This window comes from Sardina pilchardus, chromosome 8 (genome assembly GCF_963854185.1).
Source record: "Sardina pilchardus chromosome 8, fSarPil1.1, whole genome shotgun sequence".
NCBI classification, from domain to species: Eukaryota; Metazoa; Chordata; class Actinopteri; order Clupeiformes; family Clupeidae; genus Sardina; species Sardina pilchardus.
In genome coordinates, this window is record NC_085001.1 from 392,794 (window position 1) to 410,921 (window position 18,128).

General features: G+C 41.0%; 1 protein-coding gene across 2 annotated transcripts in view; it reads right to left on the reverse strand.

Moving 5' to 3' along the window:
• The window catches only part of LOC134088338 (H-2 class II histocompatibility antigen, A-R alpha chain-like), a 152,360-nt gene that overhangs the window by 116,894 nt on the left and 17,338 nt on the right, over positions 1-18,128 (reverse strand). The window contains exons 3-4 of one of the 2 annotated variants that reach the window (XM_062542254.1): positions 15,120-15,404; positions 14,537-14,945 (exon numbers count right to left, since the gene is read on the reverse strand). The exons of the other annotated variant lie outside the window; for it this stretch is intronic. Of the exons in view, the coding sequence (XP_062398238.1) occupies positions 14,821-14,945; positions 15,120-15,404 (410 nt within the window). The 3' untranslated portion in view covers positions 14,537-14,820. Of the gene's footprint in view, positions 1-14,536; positions 14,946-15,119; positions 15,405-18,128 lie in introns of those variants that run through there. 2 annotated transcript variants of the gene reach the window in all.

The window sequence follows — 18,128 nt, forward strand, 5'->3', positions numbered from 1 at the left end:
GAAGGACAATTTCCAAACTGATCATATACAGATAACACACCAGCATGGAGCTCTTGAACAGTCCAAAGGCAAACTAGGCTTAGTTTATTTTATAACCTAACATCGATATTATGTTGTGATATGAAGTCATGCATTTATGGTTAAACCATGAATGGTTGTTTTTTTGCTACAATAAACTCTGCAATTTAGGATGAGAGCACGAGGGATCACAGCAAGAGATAATTTGTGTAGACAATATGTGTGGATAAATGAACTTTTTTAGAAATGGTGAAATCTTCAGAGGTCATTCTTTTACTGTCTACCATGCAGGCTCACATTGCCTACGTTAAACCTCATAATTGTATTGCATTATCGTGACTGTAGAAGAGCTAGGGTGTGCATTGCACACAAAAATCACAGTTATGCGACGCCGACGTTATTGGCTGAATGATTAGGTCTATATTTCTCATATTCAACGGTCATTTCGACAGGCTGTGTAGCCGAATTACATTGATACCTTTATTGTGTTCCTGAAATAGTTGTGTCCCTTTAAGGGGGACTTGGGGGTGGAGTTTTAGGTGCGTACGTGTGTTTGCGTGTTTGTTTGCACAGGTCGGAGTCGGAGAGTGAAGGAGTTGGACAGAGTCTGTTAAAAGCGTCAGTTGTGGCTAAAACACAACCCAACCTCATTCTAAAAACGTTTCCCTGGGAACATTTTTGCAGACCCAGCAAAACGTACCTCTAGGTACATTTCCAAAACGTACCTCCAGGTACATTTCCAAAACGTACCTCCATGTACACTTTTCCAAAACGTACCTCCAGGTACATTTCTGATGCCAGCAGGGGGTGCTAAAGAGCGACGTTTACACATTGTTTACTACAGTTAGGTCTGGTCAAATATCGCAGCTCGTGTAGCACTTGTGTTTGGCCAGTAAAAACTACACTCCTAGGATTTCTAGATTCCTAAGCTGTGTAATAACTACAATCTGAAACAGAGATATGGCAAACTATATGCACTTTATTTTGTACAGTTCCCTTTTTGTTGCACTCTAAAAAATGCTGGGTTAAAAACAACCCACATTTAGTTATTTTCAACCCAACTGCTGAGTAAAATGGGGTCCAACACAGCATTGGGTTATCTCAACCCAGCAAATTGGGTTATTAAATTTAACCCAGCGGATGGGTTGATATTTTAACCAATGTGTTGGGTTATTTTGACACGAATGTTTAGTTAAATTTACATAATGTTTGGGTTATATTTGAAACCAAATCCCAAAAAAATCCACTGGTTCATTTTTAAAACACTTCACTTAAATAGCCAAACTTAAAGTCACACATTTTGTTGACAGCTTGGATACAGACAATATATTATAAGAGAAATGGGCAAGAATAGCCATGCAATGAAATAAAACAGACATGATTATTTATTTTATACTTTTCTTTATTTTTGAACAGTCTGTGATAGGCTACTTCCATGAAGGCAGGCAGATTCCACAGTCCGTTTCGGGGGTCAGCCCTGTCAATCAAAGAAAAAAAAAGAATCAGTTATTTACAGAGCTTTATATCAAGACTTCCATGAACCATTATCAATGAATGATGTTGACAAACATTAAAAATCCACCAGGAGACCTAATATTATGGCGTTGTTTTAATCCTAATACAAAACGTGCGTTTGGAGATGAGCTGGATAAGCAGGCTAATAAACGTAATTTCAGTAGTGGCGATGCTAACGTTAGCTAGCCAATGTTAGCACGTTATTCAGTCAGTGGACCCAAGGTGTTTGTAACGCTACTACCAAAATACACCCAATAAGTAACATGGCTATAATATGAAGCTACCCTAAATTAGTTAATAAGATGTTGTTTGCCATGATTATTACCGTCAGTTACGTGTGTTGGGCAGAGACTACTTCGCTGTAGCCTAGCTAGCTAACATTAGCTGCTAGCTGATAAACCTCAGCTGCACCACAAAGCATTTTGTTACTTGTCTGCCAACATTACCTACAGCTGTTATGCTAATTTTAGTTCGTTGTAAAAGTTAATTTTGTTTCTGTTCAGCGGTTCATACCCAGTGAACACAGAACTGTGTTTTTTATGAGTCTGTCTTTGTGTGGATTTAACATGAACAGATATTGTAAGTTAATGTTAACTTAGCTTAGCTAATATAGCTGTCATGCTTGAGGCTGAATGAAATCGTCAGGCAGAATATTCATTCATATCACAAAAAGGGTATGTCTCTGGGTGGACTTTTAAAATCCGTCTGGATGTCTTTTTAAAATGCATAAGTTAAAAACAGATACATACCTTCTGAAATCGCCTGATTTCCATTGCATTTGTTGGCAGCAGCTGCTGGACTGGACGGTTGAAAGAATATGTCTACCGATTTTTTCCTTCAACCTCTCAAATAACTAGGCAGCTGTGTTAAAGTCACCCAGGTGCTGGGTAGTGTGCTCCACATCAGGTGGGGGAGAGGAGGGGCACAGTCCTAAATGGTCAACCCAGCAGCGCTGTACTATCAACCCAACAAGCTGGGTTACAGAAATGACCCAATACGAGTTAAAACAACCCAATAAAATGACCCAGCAGCCTCAACCCAGCGGTTTGGTTGAAAAAATAACCCAGCATTTTTTAGAGTGTGAGTGAAAAGAAAATAATGAATGTGTATGATTATTAATAAAATGTTGCTATGGAATGTATAGATGTAGAAGGCAATTCAAATGTAAACATGACAAATAAAGTATCACAGTATCAAATCCCTCACAATACAATAAACAATGTCATGGTGAGAGCAAATTCAGTTCCGTTGGATTCAAATAATAAGCAAAGTCCCTTTAAAAGAAAAAGTAGAAAGTCTCGTTTGGTATAAAAGTAAAATTAAAACGTCCCTTATGGTATAAAAGCAAAATTAAAAAATAGATTCCGATGTGCTCCTTTCTGCGTAGGAAAATAACTGCTTATCCGTAATCCACGTGCGATGCTGGAAGTTCACGCAGACGGCGAAGAAACCTTGCTGCAGTTGGCCACACTGCAGCAGCCTGGGTGGGTGGTCGACACGCGTAATCTCTTGGGACAGGCGCGCCATCGTAGTTGGTCTGAAATCCACTGAATCTCTATCCCGTAATAAAAACCAATCTACACAGAAAAGAGTAACAGTTACAATCAGACATTTCTTTTCTATGAGATCTCATTTAAACTTTCTTTTCTAATAGCATCAAATTCTCAACAGGCACAACGCCGTAATACTGCCATAAAAGGAGACAACATCTCAGCTGCAGCGTACTGATAACTAGCACAATTGAATAGAATATAATAGAATAGAAGAATATATACTTTTTTGATCCCGTGGGGGATATTTGTTTCTCTGCATTTAACTCAATTTAACCGAATTAGTGAACACAGCGCACACACACACACACACACACAGTGAGGGGAATCACACACTAACCCAGAGCAGTGAGCTGCCTGCCCAACCAGCGGCGCTCGGGGAGCGGAGAGGGGTTAGGTGCCTCCCTCAAGAGCACTGACTTCAACCGTGGTGGACTGCTCGGAGATCGAACCGGCAATCCTCCGGTAAGCCCGAAGCCCTAACCAGTACACCACGGCTGCCCCAATAGTTAGCCAGCACGGCTAACAAACCTTGAGCAGACAGTATGTACATATAAATAGTTCGGCAACACACCCGTAATTCACAAGGAAAATGTACAAGGATACATGTTTCACTTTAAAGTAGCCTATCGACTAACTGTCGAACTAACATCAATTGCTGCAAGCTAATATCACAACGGGAGTTCCATGAACACATTAGCTATGCAGATTTACGTGAGTTACATTAAAAGTTTAAACCAAAACAACCAAAGAAAATGTGGAACTACCACTCAATTTCAGCAAATACAAGTGTCTAGTGTTGCTGTAAATGCTTCAACTGGTTTTGTGAGCTTTCTAAGTCTCCAATTCACCGTAAGATTGACTATTCACATAATCCACTAACGTGATAAACAATAAACTTACCGAAGCTCTTCTCTCGTTAAAACAAAATTGAAAGATCCTCTTGGCGCGAGATATAACGAAGTAAAGTTAAGAGGTAGTAAAAACGATTACTCAAACGTTTAGTTATAATGCAAGCACTTATCTCAAGGCGTTCATTCATTCAAGAATCTACCTACTAGAGAGGGAAATTCAAATTTCCGCGCATGCGCGGTGCATACTGGCACTGACTACAGGGCAGGTTCGAATCCGGCCGTGTGCAGGGCTGAGCCCTGAGCCTCTAGCCTGACTCTCGCCAGACCCTTGTAGTTCCGCCATGCTCCACCAGAGGCGTTTCGCTGAGCTCCACACAAGGGTCTGGACGCGAGGGCAATCCAAACCCCTGGGCCAAAGCCATCGATATCTCAAAGTTGCGACACTACCGTTGACTCCCGTGAACAAACAATGGCGGCACTTCCGGGAACTATTCCATTGAGAATGAATGAATATAATACGACTTTTCTACATGACTTATAGTCGTGTGCATAATAATGCATTTTCATTGAGTAATGTATATGTATGTGGAAATGCAGTTTATAGTAATTTTCATCGAGTATTCACCGTAAATATTAATGCGATCGCTGCTGTCAATCCCGTAGTAAACCAGGGACCGAGGGAACTACTGAGTCGACCCACTAACCACGTGACCGCTCTAATCTGGCTTTAACATGGAAGTCAACGGCTGTCGCAACTTTGAGATATCGATGGCTTTGCCCTGGGCCAGTGATCAAAAAATAAGCAACCAATCAGGAGCGCCGAAGCGAGTGTTTGATTCAAATAACAATGGCGGCACGCAGCGAGGAGTCTTGTGCTGACATTGATTCTGCTATTTCAACCGTTTTGTCGAATCTATCGAGTATTCATTCTTTAAAAGATTAACAGAGAATAGTTTTGAAAACATTTATTGGTGGCAAGGATGTTTTTACTCTTCTTCCGACCGGGTTTGGCAAGAGCTTGAAGAAGCCTAGCACGTCATTCAAGATAACAGGCAAGTGGTTTATCAAATCACATGCGAGGATGTTTTACAAGGACCCGCCTTCAGAAATACATCTCCTATCGAGAAGTCCCAGATCCTTGTGTGAAGCAGACAGCGAACTACAGGATCTGGCGAAAGTCAGGTTACTGAGCCTCGCAAGTCATCATGAATCCCAGACTCGGCACGCAGTCGGCTTCGGACCCGTGAAAAGCTGAGCCTATACATAAATATCAAGTAGCAGGAGATTTGAGCTCAATAGTTATCACGCTCGACTTCCGCTCCTAGGCTCAGGGCTCAGCCCTGCACACGGCCGGATTCGAACCTGCCCTGTAGAGTCAGTGCCAGTATGCACCGCGCATGCGCGGAAATTTGAATTTCCCTCTCTAGGTAGATTCTTGAATGAATGAACGCCTTGAGATAAGTGCTTGCATTATAACTAAACGTTTGAGTAATCGTTTTTACTACCTCTTAACTTTACTTCGTTATATCTCGCGCCAAGAGGATCTTTCAATTTTGTTTTAACGAGAGAAGAGCTTCGGTAAGTTTATTGTTTATCACGTTAGTGGATTATGTGAATAGTCAATCTTATGGTGAATTGGAGACTTAGAAAGCTCACAAAACCAGTTGAAGCATTTAGCTACAGCAACACTAGACACTTGTATTTGCTGAAATTGAGTGGTAGTTCCACATTTTCTTTGGTTGTTTTGGTTTAAACTTTTAATGTAACTCACGTAAATCTGCATAGCTAATGTGTTCATGGAATTCACTTAAATTGCAAATGTAAGACCAAACTAAACAGGGTAGTTTCTATGGCAAGCAAAATAGTGAGGAAACCCCAAAAACAGCTAACCCACCTCTATGCTGACAGGTTGAAATGTAAAGCCAGGAAAATAGCAGCTGATGCCTCTCATCCCCTTTGTAGCCAATTTGAACTGTTAAAGTCTGGCAAGCGCTACAGGGTCCCATTGGCTAAAGGCATTTTTAAAAAATCCTTTATCCCAAACGCCATTAATATTATCAACTCAAAGTGAATCCCCTGACAGCAAGAACTGCTCCTATTTATTTACTTTTATATTGTTTTTATAACCATTGATGTTTGTCCTGTATGTCCAGTTGCTGTATGTTCAGCTGCCATATGCTGCCTATGTTGCTGTACGTTCAGTCGCCGTATGTCCAGTCGCTGTATGTTCAGTTGCTGTATATTCAGCTGCCATATGTTGCTGTATGTTCAGTCGCTGTATGTCCAGTCGCTGTATGTTCAGTTGCTATGTTGCTGTATGTTGCTGTATGTCCAGTTGCTGTATGTCCAACAATGTGTCTGTGAAACATGTCTGTTTTATCCTGTGTTTTGGGTGAGCCAAAGACAATTTTCCACCTTGGTGGACAATTAAAGACTTATTCTATTCTTATTCTTAAAAACTCCCGTTGTGATATTAGCTTGCAGCAATTGATGTTAGTTCGACAGTTAGTCGATAGGCTACTTTAAAGTGAAACATGTATCCTTGTACATTTTCCTTGTGAATTACGGGTGTGTTGCCGAACTATTTATATGTACATACTGTCTGCTCAAGGTTTGTTAGCCGTGCTGGCTAACTATTGGGGCAGCCGTGGTGTACTGGTTAGGGCTTCGGGCTTGTGACCGGAGGATTGCCGGTTCGATCTCCGAGCAGTCCACCACGGTTGAAGTCAGTGCTCTTGAGGGAGGCACCTAACCCCTCTCCGCTCCCCGAGCGCCGCTGGTTGGGCAGGCAGCTCACTGCTCTGGGTTAGTGTGTGATTCCCCTCACTGTGTGTGTGTGTGTGTGTGTGCGCTGTGTTCACTAATTCGGTTAAATTGAGTTAAATGCAGAGAAACAAATATCCCCCACGGGATCAAAAAAGTATATATTCTTCTATTCTATTATATTCTATTCAATTGTGCTAGTTATCAGTACGCTGCAGCTGAGATGTTGTCTCCTTTTATGGCAGTATTACGGCGTTGTGCCTGTTGAGAATTTGATGCTATTAGAAAAGAAAGTTTAAATGAGATCTCATAGAAAAGAAATGTCTGATTGTAACTGTTACTCTTTTCTGTGTAGATTGGTTTTTATTACGGGATAGAGATTCAGTGGATTTCAGACCAACTACGATGGCGCGCCTGTCCCAAGAGATTACGCGTGTCGACCACCCACCCAGGCTGCTGCAGTGTGGCCAACTGCAGCAAGGTTTCTTCGCCGTCTGCGTGAACTTCCAGCATCGCACGTGGATTACGGATAAGCAGTTATTTTCCTACGCAGAAAGGAGCACATCGGAATCTATTTTTTAATTTTGCTTTTATACCATAAGGGACGTTTTAATTTTACTTTTATACCAAACGAGACTTTCTACTTTTTCTTTTAAAGGGACTTTGCTTATTATTTGAATCCAACGGAACTGAATTTGCTCTCACCATGACATTGTTTATTGTATTGTGAGGGATTTGATACTGTGATACTTTATTTGTCATGTTTACATTTGAATTGCCTTCTACATCCATACATTCCACAGCAACATTTTATTAATAATCATACACATTCATTATTTTCTTTTCACTCAACAAAAAGGGAACTGTACAAAATAAAGTGCATATAGTTTGCCATATCTCTGTTTCAGATTGTAGTTATTACACAGCTTAGGAATCTAGAAATCCTAGGAGTGTAGTTTTTACTGGCCAAACACAAGTGCTACACGAGCTGCGATATTTGACCAGACCTAACTGTAGTAAACAATGTGTAAACGTCGCTCTTTAGCACCCCCTGCTGGCATCAGAAATGTACCTGGAGGTACGTTTTGGAAATGTACATGGAGGTACGTTTTGGAAATGTACCTGGAGGTACGTTTTGGAAAAGTGTACATGGAGGTACGTTTTGGAAATGTACCTGGAGGTACGTTTTGGAAATGTACATGGAGGTACGTTTTGGAAAAGTGTACATGGAGGTACGTTTTGGAAATGTACATGGAGGTACGTTTTGCTAGGTCTGCAAAAATGTTCCCAGGGAAACGTTTTTAGAATGAGGTTGGGTTGTTAGGTTAGATTGTCTTTAGCTGTTGATAACGTTACCAAGAGCAAACCGGTTACTGTAACGATATAAACAAATCAAGTAAGGAGTAGCCTAACGGGAGACAAGACGATATCGGCATGGTAGAATGTTTTCATAGCTGTTACAGCTTAATGAGTAGACATAACATTCAGGTTTAGCCTGGTTTAGTGCAGTGGTGGCATGGCGTTGGATCAAAGATCCTTGATTACTGACAGCTGAGCACTGACGTAACAATTAATCTTTGCCGCCACAGCGTCTCAATGTTAAGTCTATGGGAGTGTTTAATTATTTTCTCGTAAATATCTCAAAAAGTATAAAGTTTACAAATGTGAAAAATACAATCGTCAAATCTCCGTTACAAGACCTTTGTAGGAGTGTTTGAATGACGTGAAACGGTTCAGTGGTTTTAGCGTCATTAACCGTTGATTTTGGTCGGAAGATATAATAATAAGAACAGTGATAACAGTACATTGCATTTAACATGCAATGTAATAATAATAAAAAGAAGAAGAACAGTGATAACAGTACATTGCATTGACATGCAATGTAAAAATGGTGGGGACAAAATCTGTGATAACAAAAAGTGCTGGGTACATGTACAATGATTAATGGTTAAAATGAAAGGTTAAAATGAATGCATGCCTCCGTTTTAAAATAGTCTATAAATAACATTTCTAAGTAGGCCTAGCATATAAAACGTAGCCTAATGTCCATCTTGTCCATCTCTTTCGTCTTCGCCTTGACAACGAGCCTATTCATGGAAATGCGGTCTTGTAACCGCTGAATTAATCTAGTGAATTAATTTAAAGGTTGCCTATCGAGTCTTTCAGGTTGAACTGAAGGCAATTTCCTTCTAATAGGCCTACTGTAGGCGATTTTCTAAAACCATTTTCATTAATTTCAACAATGGTTTATTGAAACGTTGTTTGATTAATTTCGTCGGTCATCAATGAGATTAAAGGAGTCGACTATTGACGGATATGCGGTATTGTACCCCTTCACTTACATTGATCATTAAATGCAGTTGAAATGCGGGTTGAAACTTTCTGCCACCTGGTGGTTGTTTGGGTACATTGCCTTAGCCTCGAAAAAAGTCGGCTTGACAGCCTACGGGATCTCTTCAGGATTGCCGCGGCAAAAAGTGCATTCTCAACCCGTACTCACTGTAGACCATCTCCAACCGTCAGTACAGTGCCTATAGAAAGTCATCATACCCTTTTGAAATAGTTACTTTTTTTGTCTTACAGCCTGAAATCAAAACCCATTTTAAAAACATATTTTTCCAGTTTAATTTACAAATTTAGCTGTACAAAATCTAAATAATGAAAGAAAAAGACAACAGTTCTGAAAATTAATAAAAAAAATAATAAAAACTAGAATAACAGGGTTGGAAAAGTCATCATACCCCTGACTTATACTTTGTAGTAGGGATGCAACGGTACAGTTTTGCCACGGTTCGGTTTGTATCACGGTTTTTGGGCCACGGTAACGGTTCGGTTTCAATATATCAATATTATCTTGGCTCTAGCATACAGGAGGCTATATTTGCCTTTTCTATTTCAAATCAACAATGTGCTTCTACTTACACTTGCAGAGAAAATATTAAATGCATAGCCTGACACAGATGAAGCAGAATCACAAAAATGTATTAAAAGAAAAGAACACCATCATTGCCTTCTGTCATAAACAGGCAATGTTAGGCTATCCATAGTGCAGTGCAGCATAAAGTAATGTGTAGTTATTTATTTAATAAACTCACTGTTCTTCACACATTTAAAGAAAATACTTAACTGTTATACACCCTCAAAAAAGTAGTGAACAATTCTGAAAATCTTCTCAAAATAATTGGTGAGGTAGTATTATGTGTAGTTTCAAATGGATATTTGATTTGGGAGTGCCTGCCCTGTCCTCTTTTATGAACGTAAAAAATGTAAACATAGACAAAAGTGCAGTGCAGCATTAAAAATATTAGAACAATGAAATGAACATTATTGCAACCTGTTGTCAGGGGGGGGGGGGGGGGCAATATTCCGAGAAGAAAGTGGCAAATTTGCCACTTCACAAAGTGTCTGTTTCCCCTGTGTCTCCTGTCGTGTGTGTGTGTGTGTGTGTGTGTGCGTGTGTGTGCGAGAGAGTTGTGTGATTGACGAGTGGACGAGCGATTGACTGATTTAGCAGTGAGTTTATTGTTTTTCGAGTGGACACCTCCCGCTGCCCGTAGCCTAGCATGTACAACGTCAGGAAAATAAATGACCCGAGTTTGGAATGACATGTCAGCCTCCCCATCTCCTATAACCTCCCATCCCTACAATATTTTCCAGTAAACTATCAAAAAGAGAATACACTCAGCAGTGTCGGCGTCACGCTTTCTTAGGCTGCTCTAGCGAGCAATCAACGCAGGGCAGAAACCACCGGTTACACTGTTACACACAGACTTTATAATGTGGCAAATTTTCGACCTTCTAAAGTGGCAAATTTGCGTCTTTACAAAGTATATATACGTGGCCCTAATACGCCGTCGTATTCGTTATGTCTTTGGGAATTATAGGAATATTGTTGTCGAAAGGCTGCAGCAATGGATGGTTGGGTTTTCGGTGGCAAACTAACTCTCCGTGCTGCTCCACTTAAGGTTACAGCCGGGTGATGAAGGCGCAAGTGGGCCGACATGTTGGATGTGTTATCTTTATTAGGTGATCGTTGTGAAGCAGTGCTTGCAATGCACACTGTGCTTTGTTTACTGACGGTCTTTTTGCCTTGTTCGTGGGCTACTTCAAATGTCGCCATGATCATGCAGCCGCCGGTAAAGTTTGTTTCTTCTCACATGACTCCTTCATTTGCATTTCAACGCGCTTATTGGCTCTTGGGAAATTCAGTAAAATTCTGATTGGTTGTTGCAAGGTTGACGAGAGGCAAGCTGAACAGTCAGAGAAAACGCATCCCCCGGGTCCTAAGCACTCCTCTCTATCGCTCCCAGGCTAGGCGCGCGCAATAACCTTGTATTAAATAAAAAGTTTAATGTCGCGTATACCGAAATATTGCGGTTTAGGTGAGTCTATTGAACCGAACAGGCCAAACCGAACGGTTCAATAAATTATTGAAAACCGTTGCATCCCTACTTTGTAGAGCTTCCTTTTTCTTTCTTTACAGCAATCAATCAGTTTGGATATGTCTCTATTATAGCTTTGCACACCTAGATTGAGAGGGACGCAGGTTTTCCTTATTTGGATGTACTTGGCAGCATCCATTTCCAAAACATAATGTTGCCCCCACCATGCTTCACAGTAGGTATGGTGTGTTTTGGGTGGTGTACTGTGTTTGGTTTTCACCAAACATAGCACTTGGAGTTCAGTGCAAAAACACATCTGGAATATTCTGCTACCATGTGGAAAAAGCTATTATGGTCAGATGAGACTAAGATTGAACTTTTTGGAGACTAAGATTGAACTTTTTGGACTGAGCTCCAGTCGCTAACCAAACACAGTTTACCCAAACACACCCAATTTTTTAAGGAAAACCTGCGTCCCTCTCCTAGACACAGGGATTAAAGTTTTCCGGCACCGTGCCGGAATTCCGGCGTGCGGCCATTGACTGCGTTCATTTTTTAAAATATTATTTATTTGTTAACGCCATTGAAAAACACGCAGCATTCGTTAAGCTGAATTTCCTTTCCCTGCTCTCCCTCTCTGTCACTCACGCGTCACGCACCCTTTAATACACACTCACACACACACACTCAGACACAGACTCCTTCGTGCACACCGCGTCTGTCTCCATAACGAGATCATCCCTGGAAGCACTAATGCACCTGACGCTGCGGGTGGAAGCATAAGTTCTTCCGCAAATTGTGTAGACTATGCATGCAACTTTACCAAACCGTATGGAAGTAAACGAATTCTCCTTGGCCCGCTCTAGTGCGCACTCAATGGACACCCGCCCCTCGACATGCACATTTAATCCAAACAAAACATTCACAATCGTGAACGCAATGACGCACAGAAGACGACTAGCTGAATTATTGTTAAATACGGTTAGCATCATTAGTAGGCTATGCTGCACACATCTGATTAAAACTCTGCATTCAAGTTGACTGACCATCTCAATACCAATGTTTTTCAACTCCAAGATTTAAAGGGCCTGTCCCAAGGAGAAAAAGTATGAGCTTACCTTGAAACTTAAACACCCGTGGGGACACTGAACAGTCCAACCAGCTAGAGTATGATAAACTAGCCAACTATGCTACTTTGTTTACAATATGTCGAGGCTTCAATCAAACAGCTGAATTTAAGAGGTGGAGTTGTAATATGAATAGCAGGCTATAAGCTGCATAAAGTTTGCTGTTATGAATATCAGAAATGTCAGTATACAGAATGTATATAAATAATTACACGTGTGTGTGTGCTTTACGTCTTGTTAAAAAAATCATCATTAAATAAATAAATTCACATTATGTGAAAGCAAAGTGTCAGACATGAGGCGACCACCACATATTGCCTTCTAATCTGTGGGGAAACACTGTTATTACTCTTTAGAAAGAGAATCATTGTCTACCTTAACTTAAATGGTTGCAACTAAATCTTATTCTTCAAATGCCTGCCTTCCAATTTCACATACCCTGACAACATGACACCTTATGATTGTAGGTCAATTTGTAACCTGTCAAAGACAAAGATTAGCAGCAAAACTTGATATAAAAAGAAATCCTAAATGCTACATGTAGCATATTGTAGTTGGCCTTTCTTGGGGTCCAACATCACAAACAAGGCCTGTGTCGTGTGCAAACACTCCAAAAAGTAAACCGGTTTCCAATCGATCAACCAACATAGTGTCGTATAGAGTCGCATGCACGAGTCTAAAAAAGTTCAGGCTCAGGATTTTTTTTTGCTTTAATCCCTGTAGACAGCTGAAGATGGGCAGGTCATTCGCCTTCCAACACAACAATGATTCTAAACATACTGCCAAAAGAACAAAGCAGTGGCTTAAGGATAGGATGGTGAATATCCTTGAGTGGCAAAGTCAGAGCACTGACTTAAATCCTATAGAAAATCTGTGGATTGATTTCAAGAGAGCAGTCCATCGCCATTCCCTACAGAATTTGACTGAATTTTAACAATTCTGCACGGAAAATTGGGCAAATATTCCCCAATCTAGGTGTGCAAAGCTATAATAGAGACAAAAAGGGTAACTATTTCAAAAGGTTACCCTTTTTCAATCTAGGTGTGCAAAGCTATAATAGAGACATATCCAAACTGACTGATGGCTGTAATGAAAGAAAAAGGAAGCTTTACAAAGTATTAAGTCAGGGGTATGATGACTTTTCCAATTTTTTACTAATTTTCAGAGCTGTTGACTTTTTTATTATTATTTTGATGTTGTACAGCTTAAATTTGTAAATAAAACTGGAAAAGATTTTTTTTTTAAATGGGTTTTGATTTCAGGCTGTAAGACAAAAAGGGTAACTATTTCAAAAGGGTATGATGACTTTCTATAGGCACTGTATATACTGTATATCGCGTTTCTCAAGATGGCCGGCCATGTTGGATTGCATGCATTTTAGGTTTGGGTGCAAGTAAGAAAATGCCAGCATTCCACTATTTACACCCAGGTGCAAATAATCACTCCGTTAAAGAAATGCTACTTTTATTTTAACTAGAAAAGCACTCAGAGAGCGCAAATCTCCGCCAAGTGAACACATAGCCTAACCGCCTCCTGCATCCAGACGGTGATACAGATCACTCCCAAAATGTAATCGTTTTATCCTTGGGTCATTTCAGACCTACCATGGGCGCAGTGATATCTGAAAATAGTCCCCATAGGCAACAAGCAGTAAGTAGTGTGTGATATCAGTGCACCCATGGTACGTTTGCAACTTCCCTTGATTATTACGCCAGATGAGAGTGTAGTTCCATGTCAAATCAGCCTTGAAAAACGCCAGGTTTCATTTCAGTTGTTATTCAGTTATTGCACTTTCTAACTTGAAAAGAGACACGGTTTTAATGGAAAAAATTACCAGGAAATCTTAGTCAATTTTAAGCATGATGCTAGCAGGCGGGAAGCTAATGGTCTAATCCGATTCAATGATCTATGCTAGGCTGAAGCTAAAAGTTGTATCGCCAGAGTCACAGAATGGCTGGATGAACGGGGAAAAGGTAAATATCGATTGTTTTGCTCGAGGGAAGGTGGAAAATGAGCTTATGTCCAAAAATGGCGGAATATCCCTTTAAGAAGACTCCAAAGTGACAGTTTGGGAACCACGACTATAAAGGTAAACAACTTAAGTTATACCTTTGGAGTCTTCATAGCTCACTAAGAGGGAACATTAGCGGGAAACCGGCCCCAAATCCTTACATACATGTGCTGATGAGATGGGATGTGTTTATGGGGGTCATCATAACAGTATTTGCGTATCTGGGGGTTTTTACATTTCTGTTCTGCTGTATAAAGTGTGTCACACAACTCAAACCAGCTTCACGGCTGATCCAATAAATATCCTTCACCCAGGGTAGAGTGTGTCCTCTTTATTCGTTTGTGCCAGAAAGAGTAACTGGACAGGCCCAGCCCCTGGCCTGATCATTACGTCCAAACATACACATACTTCCCACTCGTTTCCCTGTGATCACATTTTACAAAGAGTTATGTTATAAATCACTTAGCCTCACCTATATCACCCCTTAAAATAATAATGTTCAGAGAGACAACCTGTAGTAATAGAAAATATCAGACAGGTGTGATGTAGCCTATATTATACACCATTTGATTGAACACAAAGCCACAGTTGACTGCAATTTCAGTTGCACTGGTTGCCCTTGACGAGGAAGAATGTTCCGGTAGCCACTCCCAGCAGCCCCAGAGTCAGACCCACTCCACAGAACACTGATGGACCAAGACTGGGCTCAGATACCTCCTCCACATCTGAAGAGGACACACACACACACACACACACAGCAATATAAGAACACTAACTCTTCATAACTGCTAAATCATCATCAACAAAATAGAACCAGCATCTAACTGCGGTTAACAGGTTAAAGTTCACACAAGTTTTATGAGCCCGTCTGGATATAGAAATATGATTCAACGTATTACCAAACTCTCTGGTCATGGGCCGCTCCAGAGCCTGGTGCTCCACAGTGCAGGTGTACATGTCCCCAGGCTGAGGGGTGAACTGCAGCGTGTAGAACTGGCTGTAGGAGCCGTCGTTAACATTCATCCGCAGCTGGCTGGTGCTCACTCCTTTAGTCACTATGTGGTTGTTCTTGGTCCACGTCACGTTGAGCTGAGGGGGGTAGAACCCAGTCACAAGACAGATGAGAGTGTTCTCAGAACCCACCATCACATCATCTCTGGGGTAGATGGAGCTCATCGGGGGTGCTGGAGGAAGGACATAAAAGAGTAAAATAGTGTCACCCTGACATGAAGACACAACTAATTTCCTGACTCACACTACTTGATCTTCAGTGACCAATGGCAGAGCAGCATGGTACAGCGTGGGAGAGACAAAGCAGTTAAAGGGATAGTTCGGGTTTTAAGACACGAAGTTATATGGGTTCCCTGTCAGCAACGTTGTGCATCAGCACTGGCTTACCCCCCGACAGCGTCCTGTGAGCCGAGATCCAGCCGGTTTTTGATAGTTTTTGATGCTGAAGAAAGTAGTCCGGCAAGTTTCTGGGGTCACGAAAGTAAAGTGTTTTTCTTCTCAAAACCATATGCGTTCAAAAGAGTGATATATTTGCACCACAAAAACGTTGTCCAGCTGTCAGTAGCGCGCAGTGATAGGAATCGAGAAAAATAGTGCCAAGATAACGAGGTTTGAATTTTTCCTGGACAACGTTTTTGTGGTGCAAATATATCACTCTTTTGAACACGTATGGTTTTGAGAAGAAAAACACTTTACTTTCGTGACCCCAGAAACTTGCCGGACTACTTTCCTCAGCATCAAAAACCGGCTGGATCTCGGCTCACAGGACGCTGTCGGGGGGTAAGTCATTGCTGATGCACAACGTTGCTGACAGGGAACCCATATAACTTCGTGTCTTAAAACCCGAACTATCCCTTTAAACTCTTTATATGCCTCATGCCTCATAAATCTAAGTATTATCAACTACAGTAGGCGTTAAATTGTGGTGGCCGTTTCTTTCACGCGTTGCCTAATTCACGCTCTTCGTGAAATGTATTACAACTTACCGCCACAAGGTGGCAGTACAGTCCGCTGTAGCCAAATTCGCGAAATCTCACTTTTCCCCCTTGGTGGACATTCATTGTTTCGTCAGCAGAAAGTGAAGAATTCTGAACGGTTTCAGCACTAATATCTGTTCAAATTAAGTTTTGTTCAGTGAACACATACAACCGCTAGTTTGTAAGCGAAGACAAATTCCATGAATGCTCAGGCCTATGAAGTACAAGTCTGCCTACAGTCACACTACATCGTGGACGAAGAGACGCGTCGAGAGAAATTGCAAATAATAAATAGTGATAAAGCCAATTTATGCATGCCTATTTGTCTACACGCCATTAAGCATTTAGTGAACGGATAGTGTTTTACAACCTTGTTGAGAAATATATTTATGATCGGTTCTTGTGCAGACGCGCACATATTGAATGAGCGCTCACATTAATAAATAGTGCGGCAGATTAATGGTGCCTTCATGTGCTATGGTAATTATGGTAAATACCAAAAGCCGAGGTCAAAAATGCACATGAACACCATCTCATGTGGTATTTTCCACTGGGCAACTCGTAGAATATTTTGATGGACGAGTTGCCGAGATGAGATAACCTTTGACATTTTCAACATGGCGGAAGAGTTGTGAATGATAGCGTTGTGCACTACTAAACATTTTTTGCTACTGTTAGCAGATCGTTTTTGTAGCCTATACAATGTTGTGTCATTGACAATTGCAATATAATGCTTTAACACTCAGTTTCAATTTCTAAAAAGCTGTTATGGTATGGTGTTACCTACCCAGAGCGATATGCTAGCTAGCAGTAAATAGGAGTCTCTAGCAGAGATACTTATATATGAGGAGACACTGCACTGGAAAAATCGCCCATTGAAAAGCAAGGGGTAACTTCGTAACGCGAAAGATGGCGGTTGTTTACACCGGTTTGCTATGGTTTGCACATGTCCCGCCTCTTCCAGTGCCGTTGCTCCAATCATTTGGCCGATCCTTGGCGGTCACGCTTTTTGAAAGCTGCGTCGTGAAGAATAGAGCATGCGCAGTCCAAAATTACCAGAAAGAAAAAGGCTTTTTAAGCGTTAATTTGATACAAAACCACCAAACCTTTTCAGCAATTTCAGTCTGATTTTCATCGTGATTTCAAACATGTGATTTTTATGTCTCTTACACCGCGGAACATGGACATCCAGCTCTCTCCCCATTCATTTAGATAGAGCCTGGTCTTGTTCCGGTCAAAGTCGCTGCCCGACCCCATGGCCAATATGGCTGCCGAGTGACGTGACTTGCTTTAAAAAGACGTCTCTAGTGATGAGTGACAGGCAATTTACTCATTTCCTAACAGTACGGCAAAAAAGCACTTGAACACAACACACTGGTAACTACCAGTTCACAAATGGAAAATATCATCTTTTCCATAGCACGTGAATGCAGCATAAGTCCATATTCCAGGACAATCGTTCACTTTGTGGTACAAGCACAACAATTGGCATGAATAATCCATAGAACCTACTTTTTGAGAAAAGCACATTAGCCACCTGAAAATCCAACATGGCGGCCATTTTTCAAGATGGCCGCCACATCAAATGTAAGAAAAACATTTTTGCTATTAAACTTTGATGGCTGGGTGTATTTAAATGATCTAGGCATCAATTTGTATGTTATTTTGACATGGTAAATCAAATGGTTAAAAAAAAATGTAAGGCTATTTTCCAAGATGGCGGCCATAAACAGTTGGATTGCACTCAAATATTGTTTATTGAAGCTTACTCTCGAATATCATTTATTTTATTTCTCTGTCTAGAATATAGTTTACAAATTATAGATGCTATTTCGACGCTGACCTGCCCAAGTTTAGCGAAGCAGCCGAAATTGTCCGGAAAGCAAGAGCAGCCTCAGCCCCAGGCCCAAATGGGATACC